The 18,594-nt window shown below is 52.0% G+C and overlaps 1 protein-coding gene across 2 annotated transcripts; it reads left to right on the plus strand.

Moving 5' to 3' along the window:
- Positions 1–13,438: 13,438 nt before the first annotated feature.
- On the plus strand, positions 13,439–15,462 carry HPCAL4 (hippocalcin like 4; the record flags this gene model as incomplete). Of its 2 annotated transcripts, XM_082659213.1 has the most annotated exons (3): positions 13,439–13,600; positions 13,705–13,920; positions 15,265–15,462. In XM_082659213.1, 3 exons carry the CDS (start codon positions 13,439–13,441, stop codon positions 15,460–15,462), a joined length of 576 nt encoding a protein of 191 aa, XP_082515339.1. The 2 variants fall into 2 exon arrangements, with proteins under 2 accessions (XP_082515339.1, XP_082515340.1); XM_082659214.1 differs by lacking the exon at positions 13,705–13,920.
- Between the last annotated feature and the right edge of the window lie 3,132 nt (positions 15,463–18,594).

The raw sequence follows: 18,594 nt of genomic DNA on the forward strand, positions 1-18,594 counted from the left end.
ATACCCTAAAACTTCATGAGCTGATTTCTGCGATCCCCCTCCAAGAGCTATCAGGAAGGGAACCAGATGAATACACTCACAAGGAATGAGGGGCGAGGACAGTCTGTCTCCCTTTACAATCATAATCTCCTCTGGTTTCCGTCCTCTTTGTAGAAATCTATTGGGAGGGTAGAGAGATTCTTGGGCTAGTTTTGAAGTTGAGCATCTCTCAGTAAACACTGGAAGAAGGTGGCTGAAACTACAGTCCTCAGTACTCTGAATTTATAATACCAGCCACTTATCTGCTTGCTCTAACTCTGTTCTCATCCTACTCTGCCCTCCTCTGTATAACCTGGAGCTGGAAGCCTGTAATCTACATTTCTTAGACTCCTTTTTCAGCTGGCTTCCCCTTAGGTTTTGCCAATCAGAGGAACTGGTGGGAGTTTGGAAGACAGAAGGGAGAAGCCTTTTTTTTCTTTCTCCAGCAGTTGTAAGAGCAGCAAAAACAATGAGTGGCTGCAGGCTCCTGGGTTCCTGCTCAAGCAGCACTCTTCCAGACGTGGTAGGTGGCTGGCACTCCAGCAGCCTCAGCAGCCTGGTGCCCTTGAACTCTAAGTCTGGCAGTGTCAACAGCAGCAGCAAGTGACTTCAGCAGCAAGTGAGCTCCTGGCTTCCTGCAGGGCAGTAGTGGTGGTGGTTCTAGTAGTGACAGCAGCAGGTGCACCAGCTGCCTTCGCAATGCAATGAACAGGGGCTCCGGAGAGCATCGTCTTCCTTGTTACCCCTCCAGCCCACTGGTGGTAATGGCGTCCCCTAATTAGACATCTCTGGGTAACCTCACTGTCTGTGTTTTGTTCCTAGAGCCCTTCTAACATTTTTGTGTCCAATCTCTTGTATTAAATACACTCTTGGAGGGCTTCCCTGGTGGTGCAGTGGTTGAGAGTCCGCCTGCCGATGCAGGGGACACGGGTTCGTGCCCCGGTCCGGGAAGATCCCACATGCCGCGGAGCGGCTGGGCCCGTGAGCCGTGGCCGCTGGGCCTGCGCGTCCGGAGCCTGTGCTCCGCAACGGGAGAGGCCACAACAGTGAGAGGCCCGCGTAACGCAAAAAAAATAAATAAATAAATAAATAAATACACTCTTGGAAATACTAGAATCATTTTTGTTTTCCCTGGTACATGAAGGAAGCGATATGAGCCATTTCCAGCTTCCTCCATTCTCTTTCCCTTTTCACTGGCTGGAGACCTTAGGAAATGGTAGAATCACAATGTAGAAGGAGCCTCAGTCCCAAATTCCTATAAGGAGAGCCACTCGCCAACCTGACACTGACCCTAGACTGTACATAAACAAGAAAACATTTCTATTGCGTCTGAGTTATGGTATGGTTGGATCTATTTGTTACAGCAGCTTAGCCTCTGCCCCAACAAATACAGCACCTTAACTGTGGTTTATATATTTATGTGAACATAGTGCTTACTTGTGCCAGGCACTCTGCTAAGCAATTTATCCTGCTTGAATGCCTCACATAACAAGTCTTTCTTCTTATTATGCCCAATCCACACGAGGAAAAAGAATTGCAGAGAAGTTAAGTAACTCGTCCGAGGGTTGCCTAACTTGAAAGTCAATGCACTTGAAAGTCTATATATAGAGAGCTACTTAGTATACATATATATGTGTGTGTATCCATATCTATATCATCTATTTATTTCCCCCATTAGGTTTGTTCTCTTCTTGCCTCCACTTTCTACCCTCTCTGTGCTGCCCCGGGAGACTGACTTGTGAACTTGCATCAACTGGGCTACTTTGCCCTCTGGCTTCTTGTTGTGTTTGGCCAATGGAAGACATGAGCATGAGAATGGCACATGGGAATAGAAGGGGTCAGTGTATTTATTCCACCCACCCTCAGTCTCTCTGTACCAGGCCAGGTGTTGGCAGTGACTCTGTTCCTTTACCAAAGGCCATGGATCCCGCTGGAAGACTCTCCTAAAGTAACAGCTCTGTTCCCTTTCTCGCCACGGGAGGCCTAGAAATGGTCATGACTCTCCACTGGCGCTAGCCCCAGGGTGCTTGACAATACCTTGCTGATTTCTCAACCCTGCCCATATCTGTGTCAATAGTTCCCCCATTGACCTGTCTTAGTTATCTCTTTGAGTACCATCTGTTTCCTGTCAGTACTCTGATAGTATAACTTGTACGTGTTTTTATAATTTAGGAACTTCTGTTGTCCTTGGTAGGAACACCCTCCTTCCCTACTCTGGATACACATCCTTTGGGAAGAGTTGACCTTACCTCCCAGTTCTAGGGGTAGACAAGTGACTCAGCCCTAGCCAATGAAAGCACTGCATCCCCCTGTTTTCAGCAATTGATTCTGAACTTAGCCTGTCCCAAATCAGGCCAATGAGAACCAGCCCAGGATGTTGACTAGATGCCCTGGGGAAGAGAAACTCTCTTCTTTTCTGTGGGACTCCACCTGAAAGGATGTTGGCTAGAGATGATGGCAGATATCTTGCCTTTATATGGAATCCAAGAACAAAATTGGCATCGACACAAGTGAGTAAAGCCAAGCCCTAGAAAGAGGTCAGATATTAATCACATTGTTTAAGCCCCTGAATCAAGCCACCCCTGAAGTCCAATCTACTCCTGGGGTTTTCCCTTACTGGAGCCACTACATCCTTTTTTTGCTTAGCCCATTGTGGGCTGGATTTTCTGTCATTTGCAACCAAGAGTCATCACCGATAGAGAAATATGACAAACTCATATGAACTTTCTGCAAGCAAACAGAAGTCACCTCTAGATAGCTTAAGTTTAAAAAAAAAGGAAGAAAATAAATTTGGGGGGAGGGATGTGAAATGGCTCACAGAGACAAAGGAAAAGCAGAAGTAGGTCTTGGAAGAGATGTGTACCAAAGTGATCCCTGGGGATTCAGATAGCAGGAATGAACGTACAGTGTCATCAGGGCACTGCTCTGGAATAAACCAGAGCTAATTATCTACCACCTTTGAGTCACCTTACTCAAGATTCAGATTAGCTTGGGAGAGAGAGAGAGAAAACTATTTAGCCTTACCTGAGTCTCATGCCCAACACTTGCCCATGGGAAGGCAGGACACCGGATTGATAGTCCCACCAAGACTGTATACAATGGGGGCTAATTCCCCAAAGCAAAATCGGTTCTAAGTGCTTTGCATATATTAACTCATTTTAATTCTTAGAGTAGCACTTTGAAATAGGTACTCTTATTACTATCCTTATTTTACAGATGAGGAAATTGAGACATAGAGAGATAAAGTAAACTGCCTGTGGTCATACAGCTGGAAAGCGATAGAGCTGGGATGCAAACGCAGGCAGCCTGGCCCCAGGGTCTATACATTTAACCCACTACACTATAGGGCTTCTCCAACAGAAAGTGAGTGAGGGCAGGGCCAGCCAAAACACAAGGTCCCCTGCAGGTAATGTTCAAGGGAGAGAGTATGGGGAACTTCCACCCTCTCTATTATTTTTTTAGCCACTATGCATTAACAGGAAAAAGAAAAAGATTTCTATTTTGGAAATTAAAAAAAAAAAAAATCCTGCTTAGCCAATAGAGAAAGGGAGAGAGCCCAAAGCTGGTGATCTTACTCTCTCCCAGCCACTAAGAAGACTAGGAAATATCTAGAACCAAGGTGAATTCCAGCTATCACCAGGCTGCACTTGCCAAGGCTGAGGAAACCCAGGGAGCCAGGAAGGCATTATCCATCATAAAGGCACAGTTTGGGACCAACAACGGGAGGAATGCTAGCATTTTTGTGAAGCAAATTGAAGTGGCCACAGCCTGCAAACTTCTGCCCTCACTGAAACCCTGATGGGCTCAGTGTCATCTGTGCCTCCTTTTTGAGGTCTCCCACACAGACACACCGTTCCTTCTTCCTTGCATCCTGCCCCACCCTCCTTATCCTGCAGAGCCCACTCCCTCAACATACGTAGTAGGTATTGCCAAGCCTGAGAAAAGAGAGGCCACAACGAAGTTTCAGAACTTAAACCTCATTCCTCTGGCTCAGCCTTTAGCCGCAGAACAGTGGAAACAACAACTCTTGTTCTGGACACTCTCCTTTCCCAGGAACACAGGACAGTTAGTGGTTAAGACTGTGTGCTCTGGAGTCAGACCTAGGTTGGAATCCCAGTTCTGTCACTAGTGGGCTGTGTTACAATGGGCAAGTTGTCTAACATCTCTGAGCTGCCATCCACTGTCATGAAATAAAGTAATGATACCAGCACTGAAATTCAGTCCCTACATAATGGTACAGCTGGTTGTTAAAACATCAAAATATCTGCACATTGATTGGTAAATAGCCATAGCCTTGGGTCCCTACGTCCCTAGCTTCTCTCCTGCCTGCTCCCCTTGATCCAGTAACTAAAGTGTTCACTCTTGGCAGAACAGAGTCCTTGATCTAGCACGAAGGCCAGCATCTGTTCTGATTGGTAATGCCTGTGCCTCAACAGAAATGACCCCTGGCAGAGGTCATTTCTGGGATGATGCAGATAAAGGACTGGGCAGAATTGTTGCGGGAAGGGGGACCCCTTCCTAGGCCCGAGAGTGGGCTCTTGTCTCACACTCGGAAATGAACTGTCCGAGGAGACACACGTGCTGACACAGCAAGAGACTTTATTGGGAAGGGGCGCCCGAGCGGAGAGCAGGAGGGTAAGGGAACCCAGGAGGACTGCTCTGCCACGTGGCTCACAGTCTCAGGTTTTAGGGTGATGGGATTAGTTTCCAGGTTGTCTCTGGCCAATCATTCTTACTCAGGGTCCTTTCTGGTGGCGAGTGGAACCACTCAGCCAAGATGGATTCCAGCGAGGAGTCTGGGAGGTTGGTAGGACATGTGGACTGGCCTCTCCTCTCTCCTTTTGACCTTTCCCATATTCTTCCGGTTGGTGGTGGCTTATTAGTTCCATGTTCCTTACCAGGATCTCCTGTCGTAAAATAAGTCATGCAAATTGTTACTGTCTTTGCCTGGCCAGGGCAGGCAGTTTCAGTCAGTGTTTCCCCTAACAAGAGTGTCTGGTACATAGCGAAGCAACTCAGTCAATGTCCGTTGCTCTTGCTTTAAACATCGAACCTAAAGGGCAGAGGCAGGATCAAGATCAGGGTCTCAAGTATTATAAGCTGGTGAAGATGGGTTATGACTGGCAGTTCAGGAACAGTCACAGGGCCAGGGATGAATCAAGGGCAAAGCTGTGTGGGTGGTCCTGCCTGAATTAAAGAGCCAGAGCAGGACCAATATATCCTGCTAGGCTTTGTCTTTTTAATGCCTTGGGGGATCAGGAAAGAATATTCCAATCCAAGGCCCCTCCCGTTGAGGACTTGAATGATCTTAAAGAGAGGCGGTATTGTGTACTGGCAACAAGTGTGGGCTCTGGAGCCAGACTGCTTGGGTTCAAATCCAAGCTCTGCAGCTTTACTAGCTATGTGAACTTGGGCTAGTCACTTAACCGTTCTGTGCCTCAATGTCCTCATCTGTTAAATGGGAGTGATAAAAGTACCTGCCTCGAAGAGTTCTTATGAGAAATAAATTAGGCAATACATATACAGTGTTAGAAGAGCATTTGGCACAAAGTAAGCTATCTGTATGTTACTTATTGTTAAGAAGCTCACAGGTGTAGTGGAGCAGTCAGATTCATGCCCACATAATTCTGTCCAGGGTGACAAACAATCTTTCTTCACTCTCCTAGTTGAAACTCTTCCCCTGCTCTCCTGGGCCTCCTGTACCAGCTCCCACATTTTACAGACTGGGAGGCACAGAGAGAGAAGGGTCTTGCCCATGGTCACATGTGGGGTCACTGGCAAAGATGGGATTTTATTTTAGAGTTCCAGAGACCACTTCCAGCATCTCATGCTGCCTCTCCCCACGTCCTCATGCCTTAGATTATGGTATCTGTGAGCAGGGATGAGCTTTTGCCTGTCTCTGGGTCCCCAGGGCCAGGTGCTCAGAAGGTGACAGAGTCAGGACTTTCAAACACCTGTCTCTCGTAAATCACCAAACAAAGGGGCCAGGAACGTGCCTGCTAATTGGTGCCCCAGGTATGCTCTCATCCTGCTAGGACCCCAGAGAGAAGACATAGCCTGAAGCTGGGAGGATGGACAGCAAAACAGTTTTCACGGGGAACAGGACGATTTCTAAAGAAAAAGAGAGAACTCCAGTGGCTCCTCCCCAGCGAGCCTGGCCCTGAAGTTTCTGGGATCAGCCAGAGAAACCTAGCCTCCCCTCTTAGCAAGCTGGTCCGCATCCCCTATTGCGCAGCCCACCTCAACACTCACTCAATTGGCAGAAGCCCCGCCTCCACCCCCCCCCCCAAGCTCTTCAACATCCGGGCTCAGATTCAACCAATCCCCAGATGCCCCGCCCTACTTTTGTCAGATGGCTAGAAGTGCCTCCCCCGCACGTGGCCCAACCCGAGGCTATCTGCTCCCCTTTCGCCCCCAGTTTGGAGTAAAACGATTCCTTCTCATTGCCTTCGGTCAGGAGCTCTCAGCTGCCACTGCAGCTTGGGCTGCCGGGCCCGGCTTTGGGGAGACCCCCAAGTGTGGGGAGGAGGTGTTCCCAGGGCCCTGAAACCTTCCAGACCCACTCAGTGTAAACCGCCTCTGGCTTGTGTCAACATCAGAGGCCGGAGACTGGCGGCTGGGGACAGGCTTCGTCTACGGGACGGGAAGACGGGAGGGTGGGGAATGGAGGGGTTCATGAGGTAGGCAGATCCTTCCGGGGGAGATTCCGGGAGGCCTCTGGGACTCCGTGAGAAATAAGGAAGGGACGGATCGGAATTAGAGGCTGTGAGGGGCCCACGGCTAGAATGGGGCTAGGTAGAGGCTGGGTACTTTGCCATCCTCGCCCACCCGCCGTGGCTTGAGGGGAGTGGATGTGTTGGGGGAGGGGATGATGCGAAGGCGTGGGCTGCTGACCACCTCATCTCTTCCCTCCCCAACTCAGCTCCTCGTTGCCCTCCTCCGATTTTGGGTGGGATATGGGGTGGGGGTGGGGGACACATCTTGTGACTCATCCTCTTTTCCATCCCCACCCCCGCTGGGGCCCAAGAAGGAAAGGCTTAGAGACTCAGCTTTGGCTCTTCCGTTTCCATAGCAACCATGCGGTTGTTTTTGCGAATCCAATTCAATCGTGGACACTTTTAACCTCAGACGATGGCTCGGGGTCTGAGCCTCAGGACGGGGTACAGATGGGGGTACAGCTCTCCGCTCTTTCCTCGCTACTCTGGGAAGCTCAGGGCGGGCGGGCGGAGCGCTCTCCTGCAGCCGGGCCTCACTGGGCACCAGGTCCCCACCTGAAACCCCGCCTGCCACTCCGCCTCAGCCGACCCAATCAACGCCCAATCTGCCCGGGATGAGGCGGGGCTTATGCAAATCGTGTCGCCTCTGAGAGACACATAGTGATACAAGAGCTGGGAGGCGACTCGGGCGCGGACCTTGGGGAACCTGGCCGTCGGCCCGCGAGCTAGTCTCAGTCTCCGCGGCCCGCCGAGGCTCAGAGTCATCCAGCGACCCGGCGAACGGCCTCAGGTAACGTGGGCAGGGCCGGGTGGAGGCCCTTGTCCCTTCCCCCTCCACTCTTCATTCCCATCCCCTCGTCTCCTGCCCCCTCTGATTCATCTCCCTGACCCCTGGTTCCAGCATAGGCGGCAGCATGTGGAGGGCTCGCCCCTGGCCAGGGGACCCCCCCACTCCAGTCCACGCCCCACAAGTCCCAGGGAAGGAGGCAGAGTTGCCTCCTTACCCCCCGAGCAACCACAGCTCTGGCCCCCAATACACAGTCACACGCACACATACACGGGGGTGTGGTGTTGCCGGTGCTAGAGAGGAACCCATCACCCTCCCTCCTTTGCAGGTGGGTAGTCCGCTCAGCCCCATGGCAACCTCCCACCTCCACAGGTAGCCCTTACCCACACCCTACCCGGCCCCACCGGCAGCTCACTGCACTTCACATCGTAATGTCCCTGCCCCAAAAGACAGCCTCCACCTCCAAAGAGAGCCCACTCCCACTTCACACTGTCCCCTCAGACTGTCCCCACCTCCACCCCTCAAGGTGACAGAGCTCACAGCATACCTGGGGGTGGGAAGAGGCTCACCACCCAGTTCTCCTCCTTGTGACCCTCTCTCAACAGGCCCCCCTGCCCATGGTCTCAGTGCAAGGCAGAGGCCCCATGTTTGGCCTCTTTCACCTGGCTTCAAGATAAATCAGGGACACCATTCCCCAGCAGACCATCCATACCTGTCAGTCACCACTGCCAAGGTCCCAACCTCCTCCGTTCCCCTGACTTCTCACGGCCAAAGCACCAAGTTTTCTCATTCCACCTCTCAAATATCTTTCTAATTCGTACCCTCTCTGGCCTTCTTGCTCCCAGCCACTCCCTCTCTCCTATCTTCCTGTGTCTCATCCGTGTGGACTGTATTGCTCCTTCCCTAAGGCAGCCTGAACCTGGAGGGCAGAAGAGCTGGGTTCAAATCTTGCCTTTGCCTCAGTTGCTGTTTGACTTTGGCCAAGTCACTTCCCTCTCTGATCCTTCGTGAGATGGGGAACAGGGGCAGGGTGGGCAGGACAGAGAGTGGACTTGATGAGATGATATTGGACAGCCTTCCAACACTGACGCACTCTGGTTCTGTGGTTGATTATGAGAGAACAGGACCCTTTCTCTCTTACCCTGAACCATTAGGACATTTCAGAGAGGAGGCTTTAGTCGTCACCAAAAGGACATTGCTTCTTACCCAGGCCTGGGTACGGGCCAACCCCTTCCCACATACTCTCCAGGCCCAGGCTCCTCCTCAGCAGTTCGGAGTCCCTCCTAGACCATCAGCCCACATGGCATGGGCAGCTCCAAGGTGGAGGTGCTCAACAGGGCCCACCTTTTGTTTATCATTCCCTGTGTCTCACTAATAAGGAGAGGGAGAAGACCTGGCTTTTGCTGCCATGGCCACTGCTTGGAGAAGAGCAAAGGGAGGAGAGGAAAGAGAAAAATCTCCTGACCAGGGAGCTGTTGTCACCATGGCAACAGTCTCAGCACCAGCTCCTCTGAAGCTGGGTGAGGGTGTGGGATTATTGCCTCCCTCAGCCCCTCCCACCCGCCCTGCCATCTCCGCATCTGGAGCCCACAACCCTGGGTCCTGCGCTCTGAAAGAAGCCTCTGAGCCCAGAAGGGCAGCGGCTTTGTGTATGGGGCAGTGCCAGCTCCTTCACAGCTGGAGGGCAGCTCTCAAGAGGAGCCCGCCCACATGCAGCCAGGCCACAGCTCCAACAGAACATGCCCCCAGTGGGTTCTGGCCTTCGCCTTTCTGCTGATGGGTTCTACTTGACTTTGGGTGAACTCTTCCTTTCCTAGGGTCTGGGTTCCATTGTCTCTAAGTGGGAGCAATGTCAGGAGAACACAGATAAACAAAACAGCCTGACGCCATTCCAAGGAGAAAGAAGGGGGTTCTGCCCTTTGCATATAATCCACAAAGGGACATTCACTGAACATCTCTGTGTTCCAGATGTGGCCTTTAGGTCTCTGCAGAGCAGTTCTGTGTTGCCACAGAGGGCAGAGTGGCAACCTGTGTGGGGCAGCTACAAGAGGGCAAGTAGGAACAAGGGGAGAAGTACTTTCCTCGCTGTCCAAGCTGCTCCCAAACAGACGGGGTTATATCGGGAGGGAATAAGCTCTTTGCCATGGAGCAAAAGTCCTGGAGAACTTTTTCTGGCTCAGACAAGAGTGTAACGCAAAAATCTCTCCCAAGTCAGGCTCCATTGTGGAATTCTAGAGCAGCAGGTGAGGGTCAGAGAGCTCTGAAGTCTACGCACCTGTGGGGCTCAACTCCATGGGCTCACAGGTTCTCCTCATGCCCAGAATGCCAAGTTCACGCTGCTGACTGTCAACTCTCCAGGCTGGGAGAGGCTGATCATAAGGAAGTGGGCTTCAGTCAGGCCTGAAGGCTGATTATAGCTGCATCCACCCCGAAGAGAAGAGAGGATATTAAGGAAGATGGAAACAGCTAAGCAATAGTTGAAGTGGGTTCTGGCTGTGAGAAGACTAACTTGAAAGTATGCAATTGTGAGGGGAGCAGTGGGAGGTGAGGCAAGACAGGTGGACACACCTTGACACCAGATTCTAGCGGATTCTGGAGTTTCAGGAGCCCCTGGGCATGGCCACCCCTAGTCTATATTGTACTTCTGGGCAAAACTAGAAAAGACATTCTCGTGGAACAGAGGAATGAGAAGGAAACGCACCCCCTCCGAGGCAGTTGAGCCCACAGGATGGCTTGGCAAGCAGTGCCCCAGCTGGGTTTCAGCCCCCTTGGCTGTGCCCCTGGCCCTGACTATGTGGGGAGAGAGGACATGGTGAAGGTTCCAGGAACATTTCAAAAGAAGTAACAATAGGACTTGGTAGCAAGTTGAACCTAGGGAAAAGGGAGAGGGGAAACTAAGGGTAACTATGATCACATTTCCCCACTGGGATGAGGGAGGGAAGGAAGGAAGGGCAATGGAGAGAGAAGGACCATCACGGGTTGAGGGTGAGTCTGGTTGTAGACGTGCTGAGTCAGAGGCGCTGGTGCGCCACCCCAAAGGGTCGGTATTTCTTGGGTATCAGACACTGTGGCCTGGAGCCAACCAAGATGGTCCCACTGAGGCCAAGGGGGAGATCAGAGCTATGGTTTTCCTGGAAGGCAGGTAGGAGTCTGTACTAGACAAGAGTAGCCATGATTTGGAGAGGGTGGTCCAGGCAGGTGGCATGGATTCAGCCTGGGTGTAACTCAGCCAGTTTTCTCCTCTCTCTGGGTTCCAGTTTTCACTAAAATGAGGGGATGATCTTAAAGGGCATCACCAGCTTTGGCCTGCTGACCTAAGAGCACTAGAAGGAATGAAGAGAGATGAAGGAGGAGTCATAGCCCTTGGAGGGCCTGGGATCAAATGGGCACTGAGAACAGGTATGGCCCCAGGAGACAGAAAATGGTAGGAAGGCAGCGCAGGGAAGGAGGAGAAAAGGGGCAGGAAGTGAGAGTCACACAGATGCCATCTCACACACACACACACACACGTGCACTCTGGCAGATTTGCAGTCTCAAACGCTGATGTGCTCCCACCCACTCCCAGCCCTTTACGCAGACACTCAGGCACATCCCACAGGAGCAGAGGGAGAGGCTCTGCCTTCCCCGTCAGGTGCTTCCACCCCTGGGTTCTTGAGCTTTCTTGACTATACCCCGAGCCCTCAGTGTGCTTTGGGCTGGAGGAGGGGGCAGCTGAAGATGGAGCCTGCCTCCTCCTGCCCATGCGTGTTCCACACGTACCCTTGACTCTGGCCCCAGGGCAGCCGTTTTGGACCCCACAGTTCTAGGTTCCTGAAGATGTCACACCTCCCCCTCCCCGCCTTCTTCTGGGAGCATATAGGAGTCCGCATTCTCTGGGGTTGGTAAGTGGGAGAGGATGTTGCTACCCCTACTGCTCCTTGATCTGCCTCATGGCCCAATAGAGGAATCTGAGGCCCAGAGCTATCCTGTAACTCACTGAGGTCACATAGCAAGGGAAGGGGCATGGACCTGACCCATCTCAGATCTAGTTACCTAGGGCACTCCCAGCAGTAAGGATTAGCAGCCACACTGGCAGGCACTGGGCTGTGGAAGTAGAATTCCTTCTGCCAGCCTGAGGGCTTCCTTTTCCGGAGTGTCTTCATGACAAGCTACCCTGCAGTTGGAGTCTGGCACCCCTCCAAAGAGACTCCAGGCAGGTCAAATTCACCTCCCAGGCCATGTCCTGGGAAACTGGGGCTCTAGTGGGACATTCCTGAATGTCCACTCAGCCTTCCGGGTCTGGTGGGGGCCTCACTCTAGCCAGGCTTCATGGGGGGGCCTGTACCTCCCTCTGCAAAACATTCCTTGGGCACAGGCTACTTGAGGGGCTCATGTTCGCACTGGGGACTGACTCTTCATTCTCCCCAAACCTGTTTCTCAGCAACACCACCTCTATCTATTCAGCCCCAAATCTGAGCATTGGCTGCAATTCCTCTGTCCCTCTCACCCCCGCATCCAGTCAGTCCCCAAGTCCTGCTAAGGCCCCCTCCTAACATCTCTCAGTCCATCCACATCCCTCCACCACCCCTACCCTAGTGTCATTGTCTCTCATCTGAACTCTGCAGCAGGACCTCTCTGCTCTCCCTCCTTCCCACACCCAGGTCATCTTGCACACTGTAGCCAAAGGAAAAATCCTAAAACACGTTCCTTCTCTCTGGGTCCCCAGCACCATGTCATAAGCAATCTATAAGTGTTTGTGGAACGAATGTGGTCCTCTTAACACTTGCTTTAAAACCCCAGGAGCTTCTGTCCTCCACGGGTAAAGGCCAAACTCCTTGGCATGGATTGAAGGCCCTTTACAGTCAGCTGTCTACCTCTTTGACCCAATTATGAGTTAGTGAAGGTTGGCTCATGTCGACTTTATCCCCATCACTGGCACAGGGCCTAGCACACAGTCAACCTCAATAAATGCTCAGGGAATTGGGCTTCCCTGATGGCGCAGTGGTTGAGAGTCTGCCTGCCAAGGCAGGGGACACGGATTCGTGCCCCGGTCCGGGAAGATCCCACATGCCGCCGAGCGGCTAGGCCCGTGAGCCATGGCCGCTGAGCCTGCGCGTCTGGAGCCTGTGCTCCGCAACGGGAGAGGCCACAACAGTGAGAGGCCCGCGTACCGCAAAAAAAAAATGCTCAGGGAATGAATGAACGAATGAAAAGGAGAAGGCAATCAGCGTCATCAGTGCTACCAGCTAGGACTTCTATTTGTACAGAGGAAGGAGGGAGAGAAGTTTCTTGCTGGAGTGGCCTGGAAGGCCTTGAGGAAGAACTTGGGAGACATGCAGGGGGAGCATGTGAGGAACCTGCCTGGCAGGAGAGGAGCCTGCAGAGGTGGGTAGGGGCTGAGTGCGGAAAGCTCTGAATAGCAAGGGGAGGATTAAGACTCTCTTCTACGGGTGTAGGGAGCTATGGAAGGTGTAAAGAGGAGAGGAGAGGATGAAGATTGTAGCATGCAGACTGGGCAGTGAGAAGGAAGAGTGCTGAGACCTGGAAGGCTAGAGATCCTGGTTTCCAGGGGAGGAACCCTGCTGTGAGGAGAGGGGCGGGGCCTGCAGTAGACAGAGGAGGCCCTGTAATGAGGGGAAGCCCCCAGCCCAGTTGTGTGTAGGGGAAGGGGTGGGGGGGGGAGGTAGGAGCTCCTATGGGAAGAGGTGTGGTGAAAGGACACAGCCCAGCTGTAGGAGATGGGGGTTGTCCAGAGTGGTGGTGAGAGGAGGGGGACCCACCCTGCTATGGAAGGAGGGGTCCTGGCTGTGGGGATGTGGAGTTTGTTATGGGAGGGCGCTGTGGTGGAGAAAGGGAGCCTTGTTCTACAGAGACCTGGGGGAAGGCTGCTGAGGTGAGGGCCAAACTGAGGGAGCTCCCTGTCCCCTCAGGCCCTGCCATGGGGAAGACCAACAGCAAGCTGGCCCCAGAGGTGCTGGACGACCTGGTTCAAAACACCGAGTTCAGTGAGCAGGAGCTGAAGCAGTGGTACAAGGGCTTCCTGAGGGACTGCCCCAGCGGCATCCTCAACCTGGAGGAGTTCCAGCAGCTCTACATCAAGGTAGGCGGAGCCAGGCACCCCGGGGGGCGGGCCGGAGGGCGGGGGCGGGGCCAGGCACTCTGCGAGGCTGTTGCAGTGCCGCAACTCCAGTGTCCCCGCCTCAGTTCTTCCCCTACGGCGACGCCTCCAAGTTTGCGCAGCACGCTTTCCGCACCTTCGACAAGAACGGCGACGGCACCATCGACTTCCGGGAGTTCATCTGCGCCCTTTCGGTCACCTCCCGCGGCACCTTCGAGCAGAAACTCAACTGGGCCTTTGAGATGTACGACCTGGACGGCGACGGGCGCATCACGCGCCTCGAGATGCTGGAGATCATCGAGGTGCGCTGGGGCGGATCCCAGAGACCAGGGTGTGCTGGGGTGACGCGCTACCTGTCTTCGCTGCAGGGGCCCTTCTCTGGCACCGCCCTCTCCAGCCACCCTCCACTCAGGCCTCGGGAGCCACCTCGGGACACCCCACCACTCCCCTCCTCCCTCCTCCCAGGATCCAGTGGGTAGCATTGGTTGGGCGCTCAGTGTGGGGCAGGTCTTGTGCTATAGTGCTTTACCCAACAACTCCAGGGGGTAGGTACTGTTAGAAATCCCATTTTACAGATGAGGAGATGAATCAAATGGCGGTTCATGGTTCCAGTCTAAGGAGTCTGACTCCAGAGTCTAAGTTCTTAACTCATTATTATTTCAACAAATGTATACTCAGCGCCTGCCACGTGCCAGGCACTGTTCAAAGTTCTTGGTTTCATGGGACATTCCTTCTAGTGAGAAAATTTAACGACAACAAAACTTGTGCTGTGTCAGGCAGTAAGTGTTATGAAGAAGGTAAGTAAAGCAAAGTGAGGGGAGAGAGCGATGGAGGAAAAGCAATTTTGTGTAAGGTGAAAGGTGAGCAGCGACCTGGATAAGGTGAGGGAGCTAACCATGTAGGTGTCTGGGGGAAGAGTGATCTGTGCATGGGGGAAGAGTGAACAATAAATGCAAAGACCCTGAGGTTAGACTGTGTTTTCAGTGTTCAAGGAGTGGCCAGGAGGCCAGGGTGGTGGGAGAGAAGTCAGCAAGGGGAGAGTGGTAGGAAGGGGGTCAGATAGGTAGCCAGGAGTCCATCTCTTAGCATCATAGTCTGGGGTAGAGACTTGACTTTCTTCTGAGTGAGATGGGAGGCCCTTAAGGGCTCTCTCCATTCTCTGTGTGGAATAGGGGGTGGGAGGGCAGCAGAAGTAGGGAGACCAGTTTGGAGACTTCCACTGCAGGCCGGTCAGGAGGGGATGGAGGCAACAACCATGGAGCAGTGGAGGTAGCAGGCAGTCGCTGGTCATTGGACCTATTACAAAATTAAGGCTGACAAGATTTGCTGAAACATTGGATATGGGTGTGAGAAAAGGAGAGTCGAGAATGGCATCAAGGTTTTTGGTCTGAACATCTAGAAGAATGAATTTGCTGTTCACTGAGACAGGGCATGCTGGGGCCCGAGCAGGTTGGAGGTGAAGAGTTGGGTAGTAGACATGTTTGGTGTGAGATGCTCATTAAACCTCCAGTCTCAATGACCATTTGTCACCTTCCAGTATCCTCACATCTCCCAGTGTTCTCCACGCCCACCCCCAGGCCCTTTCGTTCACCCCCAACCCTCCCTTCCCATTGTGAGTGTTCACACCTCCCTCCTTGCCCCACCAGGCTATCTACAAGATGGTGGGCACCGTGATCATGATGCGCATGAACCAGGATGGGCTCACGCCCCAGCAGCGTGTGGACAAGATCTTCAAGAAGATGGACCAGGATAAGGACGACCAGATTACACTGGAGGAGTTCAAGGAGGCGGCCAAGAGTGACCCGTCTATTGTGCTGCTGCTGCAGTGTGACATGCAGAAGTAGAGGCTGGTGAGGGGCAGGGCCCCTGGCCAGGAGGGGCGTGGCCACCTCCCAACCCAGTGACCTCTGGTTGGCCCTTCCCCAGGGGGAGGGGGACTCCAGCCTCACTCTCTGGCCCACCCACCCCTCTGCCCAAGTCCTTGCTCCCCTCAATCAAGATCCTTGAGGGACCACCTAACTCTGGAATAGAGACAGATCCTCAGGTATCCTGTGGTCTAGCCCCAGCCCCAGTCTTGGCCCAGAATCAACATCCACTGGGCATAGGGGAGTTGGTTTTTGCATCAAGGTGCAGGGTGAAGGAGGGGGGCTGGGTTCTGCTTTGAAATTCTGTTCTTCCTGGGATTGTGCTTTATAGGATGTGGTCCCACAGACCCCGGTTAAAGGGCCAAATTGGGTCTGTCCTTTGCTGAGGACCCAGATCCCTTAAAGGTGGTCTGTGTCCTGCCCCCACGACTCTACCTGGCCCCTCTGGCCCCAGCCTTTGGAGTGTTCATTCAGTCCTTTCTTCAGCTAACATTTATTGAGCACCTGTTCAGCGCCAGGCACCTCTAGGTGCTAAGGCTATGGTAGTTTACAAGACTCATTCTGTGCCCTCCGGCAGCTCGTAGGGTAGTTAGTGGTCAGGGTCTCAGACAGGCATGTTGAGCACAGGTGAGCAGAGGGTGCGGTGAGGCTGGTTAGTTTGAGAGGAACTATTAAATCTTTCTGCTCAGCTCCACACAGAGCTGCAGAAGGACGAAATGAAAAGTGTTTGGAAGTCTAGGAAACATGTCAGGGGGAATTTTAAGAAAAATTGAAATTTATGTAATACCTATATTTTTAGGACCCTTTAAAAGAGCTAAAATCACTTTATTAGTTGAGGATATTAAAACATACTTTATATTACTTGGTTTCTTGTAAAATGATTAAATGAATACAGAAAATGCTAATTTTCAGGGGGAAAAAAGAACTGAGAAAAAAGAGAGACAATATCACCCAACTTACCAGATGACAGTTTTTCTTATCAGGCTAAGTCCTGAGCTGTGACAGTCAGCAGTTTCTGCTGCTTCCTTTTTAATGATCTTTTTCAATTCAGTGAGCACGTCTCTGCTGTGCACTTATTCTGGTTAGGTGCTGACTTCAGAAACAGAGAACACAAGGTTTGCCAAGAGTGAGACAAGTGTAGTTCCCACATCTGGATTTGGTCTAGTTTAAGAATGGGCTTGTTCTTTCACCGCTACAGAAGCAGACGGAGCTAGAAGACGAGGACCAGCCGGCCGCTGTTTTGGCTGCCAGGCTGCATGTATGGACCAAATGCCTAAAAATGTGCTGGGCATGCTCCATTGAAAGGCTTTTTCTAACCCCAAATCCTAAGTCCACCAGGTAGTTCATCATCTTCCAAGTGCACTGGCTTTGCTTTCCAATGTCTGCTTTCCAATTTTGGATCCATGAGCTATACAGCTGCATGCTTTGAATGCCAGAAAATTAATCTTGCTTCTTCATCAAGTCTTTCACTTTACTTTCTCCTGTGCTTGTAATCAGAAATTAACTTCAATGTGCAGTGACAGTGGATTTTCTCTTGAACTGCTGGTGAAAATAGTCTAGTACACAGGTGCTGTCAGCCCAGGGTGGGAGCTGGGAATGATTGCTGGGTTGGGGGGCGTGGGGTTGTATCTTCAGGAAAGAGATGCAGCATACCTCTTACTTTTGAGTGCTCACCTGTCCTCCCTCTCTGCAGGTGGAAACTCTTGGGGATGCTGACCTGTGGTCTCAAATTCTATTAGACTTTCCTTCTTGCTGCCCTTAGGGGTGGCAAGTCCGCTGGGTTGCCACCCTCTTTTTATCCTGCCAATGACCAGCCACATGGTAAGACTGGGGAATTCACATCCTTGGGCAGTAAGCAGCAAGTTTTTATCCAGTAATGTCTCAAGGGATGTTTCATTGCTCTCAGGAGCTGGCCATTAAGTGTGTCTTGTGCTGTCAGTCAACACCAGAGGTACATAGGAACTCAACAGCCCAGCTCAGCTGAGACTTCCAATAGAAGGCTTTTACAAAGTGGGATTCCTGTCCCCCCAACGTTGACTCTAACCTAACTCACAATCACACAGAACTTCATGGCTTTCGAAGGCTTGCATGGACCCCTCTCATTCTATCCTCACAGCCTAGGGAAATAGGAATTTTCATTCCATTTCTCCAGACGTGGAAGCTGAGGCACAGAGTAGAGTTCCCTGTGCAAGATCACAGGAGGTGGCACAGTGCCAAGACTCGAACCCAGGGCTCTACAAGGGTTTCTTCCCTTCAGAGCGTCTTCCCTGCTCATTCCTCTGACTCTGAGTTGCACAGAGATTGACTGTAGGACAAGCTAAGTTGGTTTTGGTCTTTTACAAGCTTCCTGCTAAGAAGTTTCTGAGGCTGTGGTCTTCCATAAAGAAACAGGAGCTTGATCGAAGTCCCCACATTTTCAAGGGTCTTATTTTCTATTTCTGGGCAGCTCTGCTAACAGGTCAGTGCTGTCCTAGGAGACCTCTGACTCAACCCGGAAAGCATCTTTCACTGTCTTTATTATCTTCCTCCCTGAGAGAACTGTTTTGTTTTTTCCTAGATGGTGGGCAAGTCCTACCCATGACGGCATGTTTGATCACTCCAAGCTTCTGGACATATACCCATGGGTGATATTTGATGGTCAGGCCAAAGATTCTCAGACATCTCAGCAGTGTGAACACATAATGCCAGGCTGGGAGCTGGGACCACCATCTTGCTGATGGGAAGGGCCACAGGCGGGCCAGACCTTGCTCCCACTTGCTCCTGGGTGTCCCCAGGGACTGTGTGCTTAGGAATTTCTGTGGTAGAGCACCGGCCCTGCCTTGAGAAGAGAGGCAGGCCTCCGATCCCTGCCCCAGCTAAGAGGGACTTGCCACAGAGCACAGGGTTAGCAGAGACTGAAATATGACTCGCCTAGACACAAAAATATACAGACAGTTAAAATGCTGAAATATCCAAACTTTCTTTTGAAGTTCTGTATCTTCTTGCAGCAACTCTGTGAATTACAAGGTCCCCAAATCTGCCTTCTAACTGTATTCTGTCTTTATTCATCCTTTTGGGCTAATTGAAGGGGGACCCTTATTTCTTATCTCTAAAAGTCACCACCAAGGGCAA

The sequence above is a fragment of the Grampus griseus genome (genome assembly GCF_964374135.1).
Source record: "Grampus griseus genome assembly, chromosome: 1".
NCBI classification, from domain to species: domain Eukaryota; kingdom Metazoa; phylum Chordata; class Mammalia; order Artiodactyla; family Delphinidae; genus Grampus; species Grampus griseus.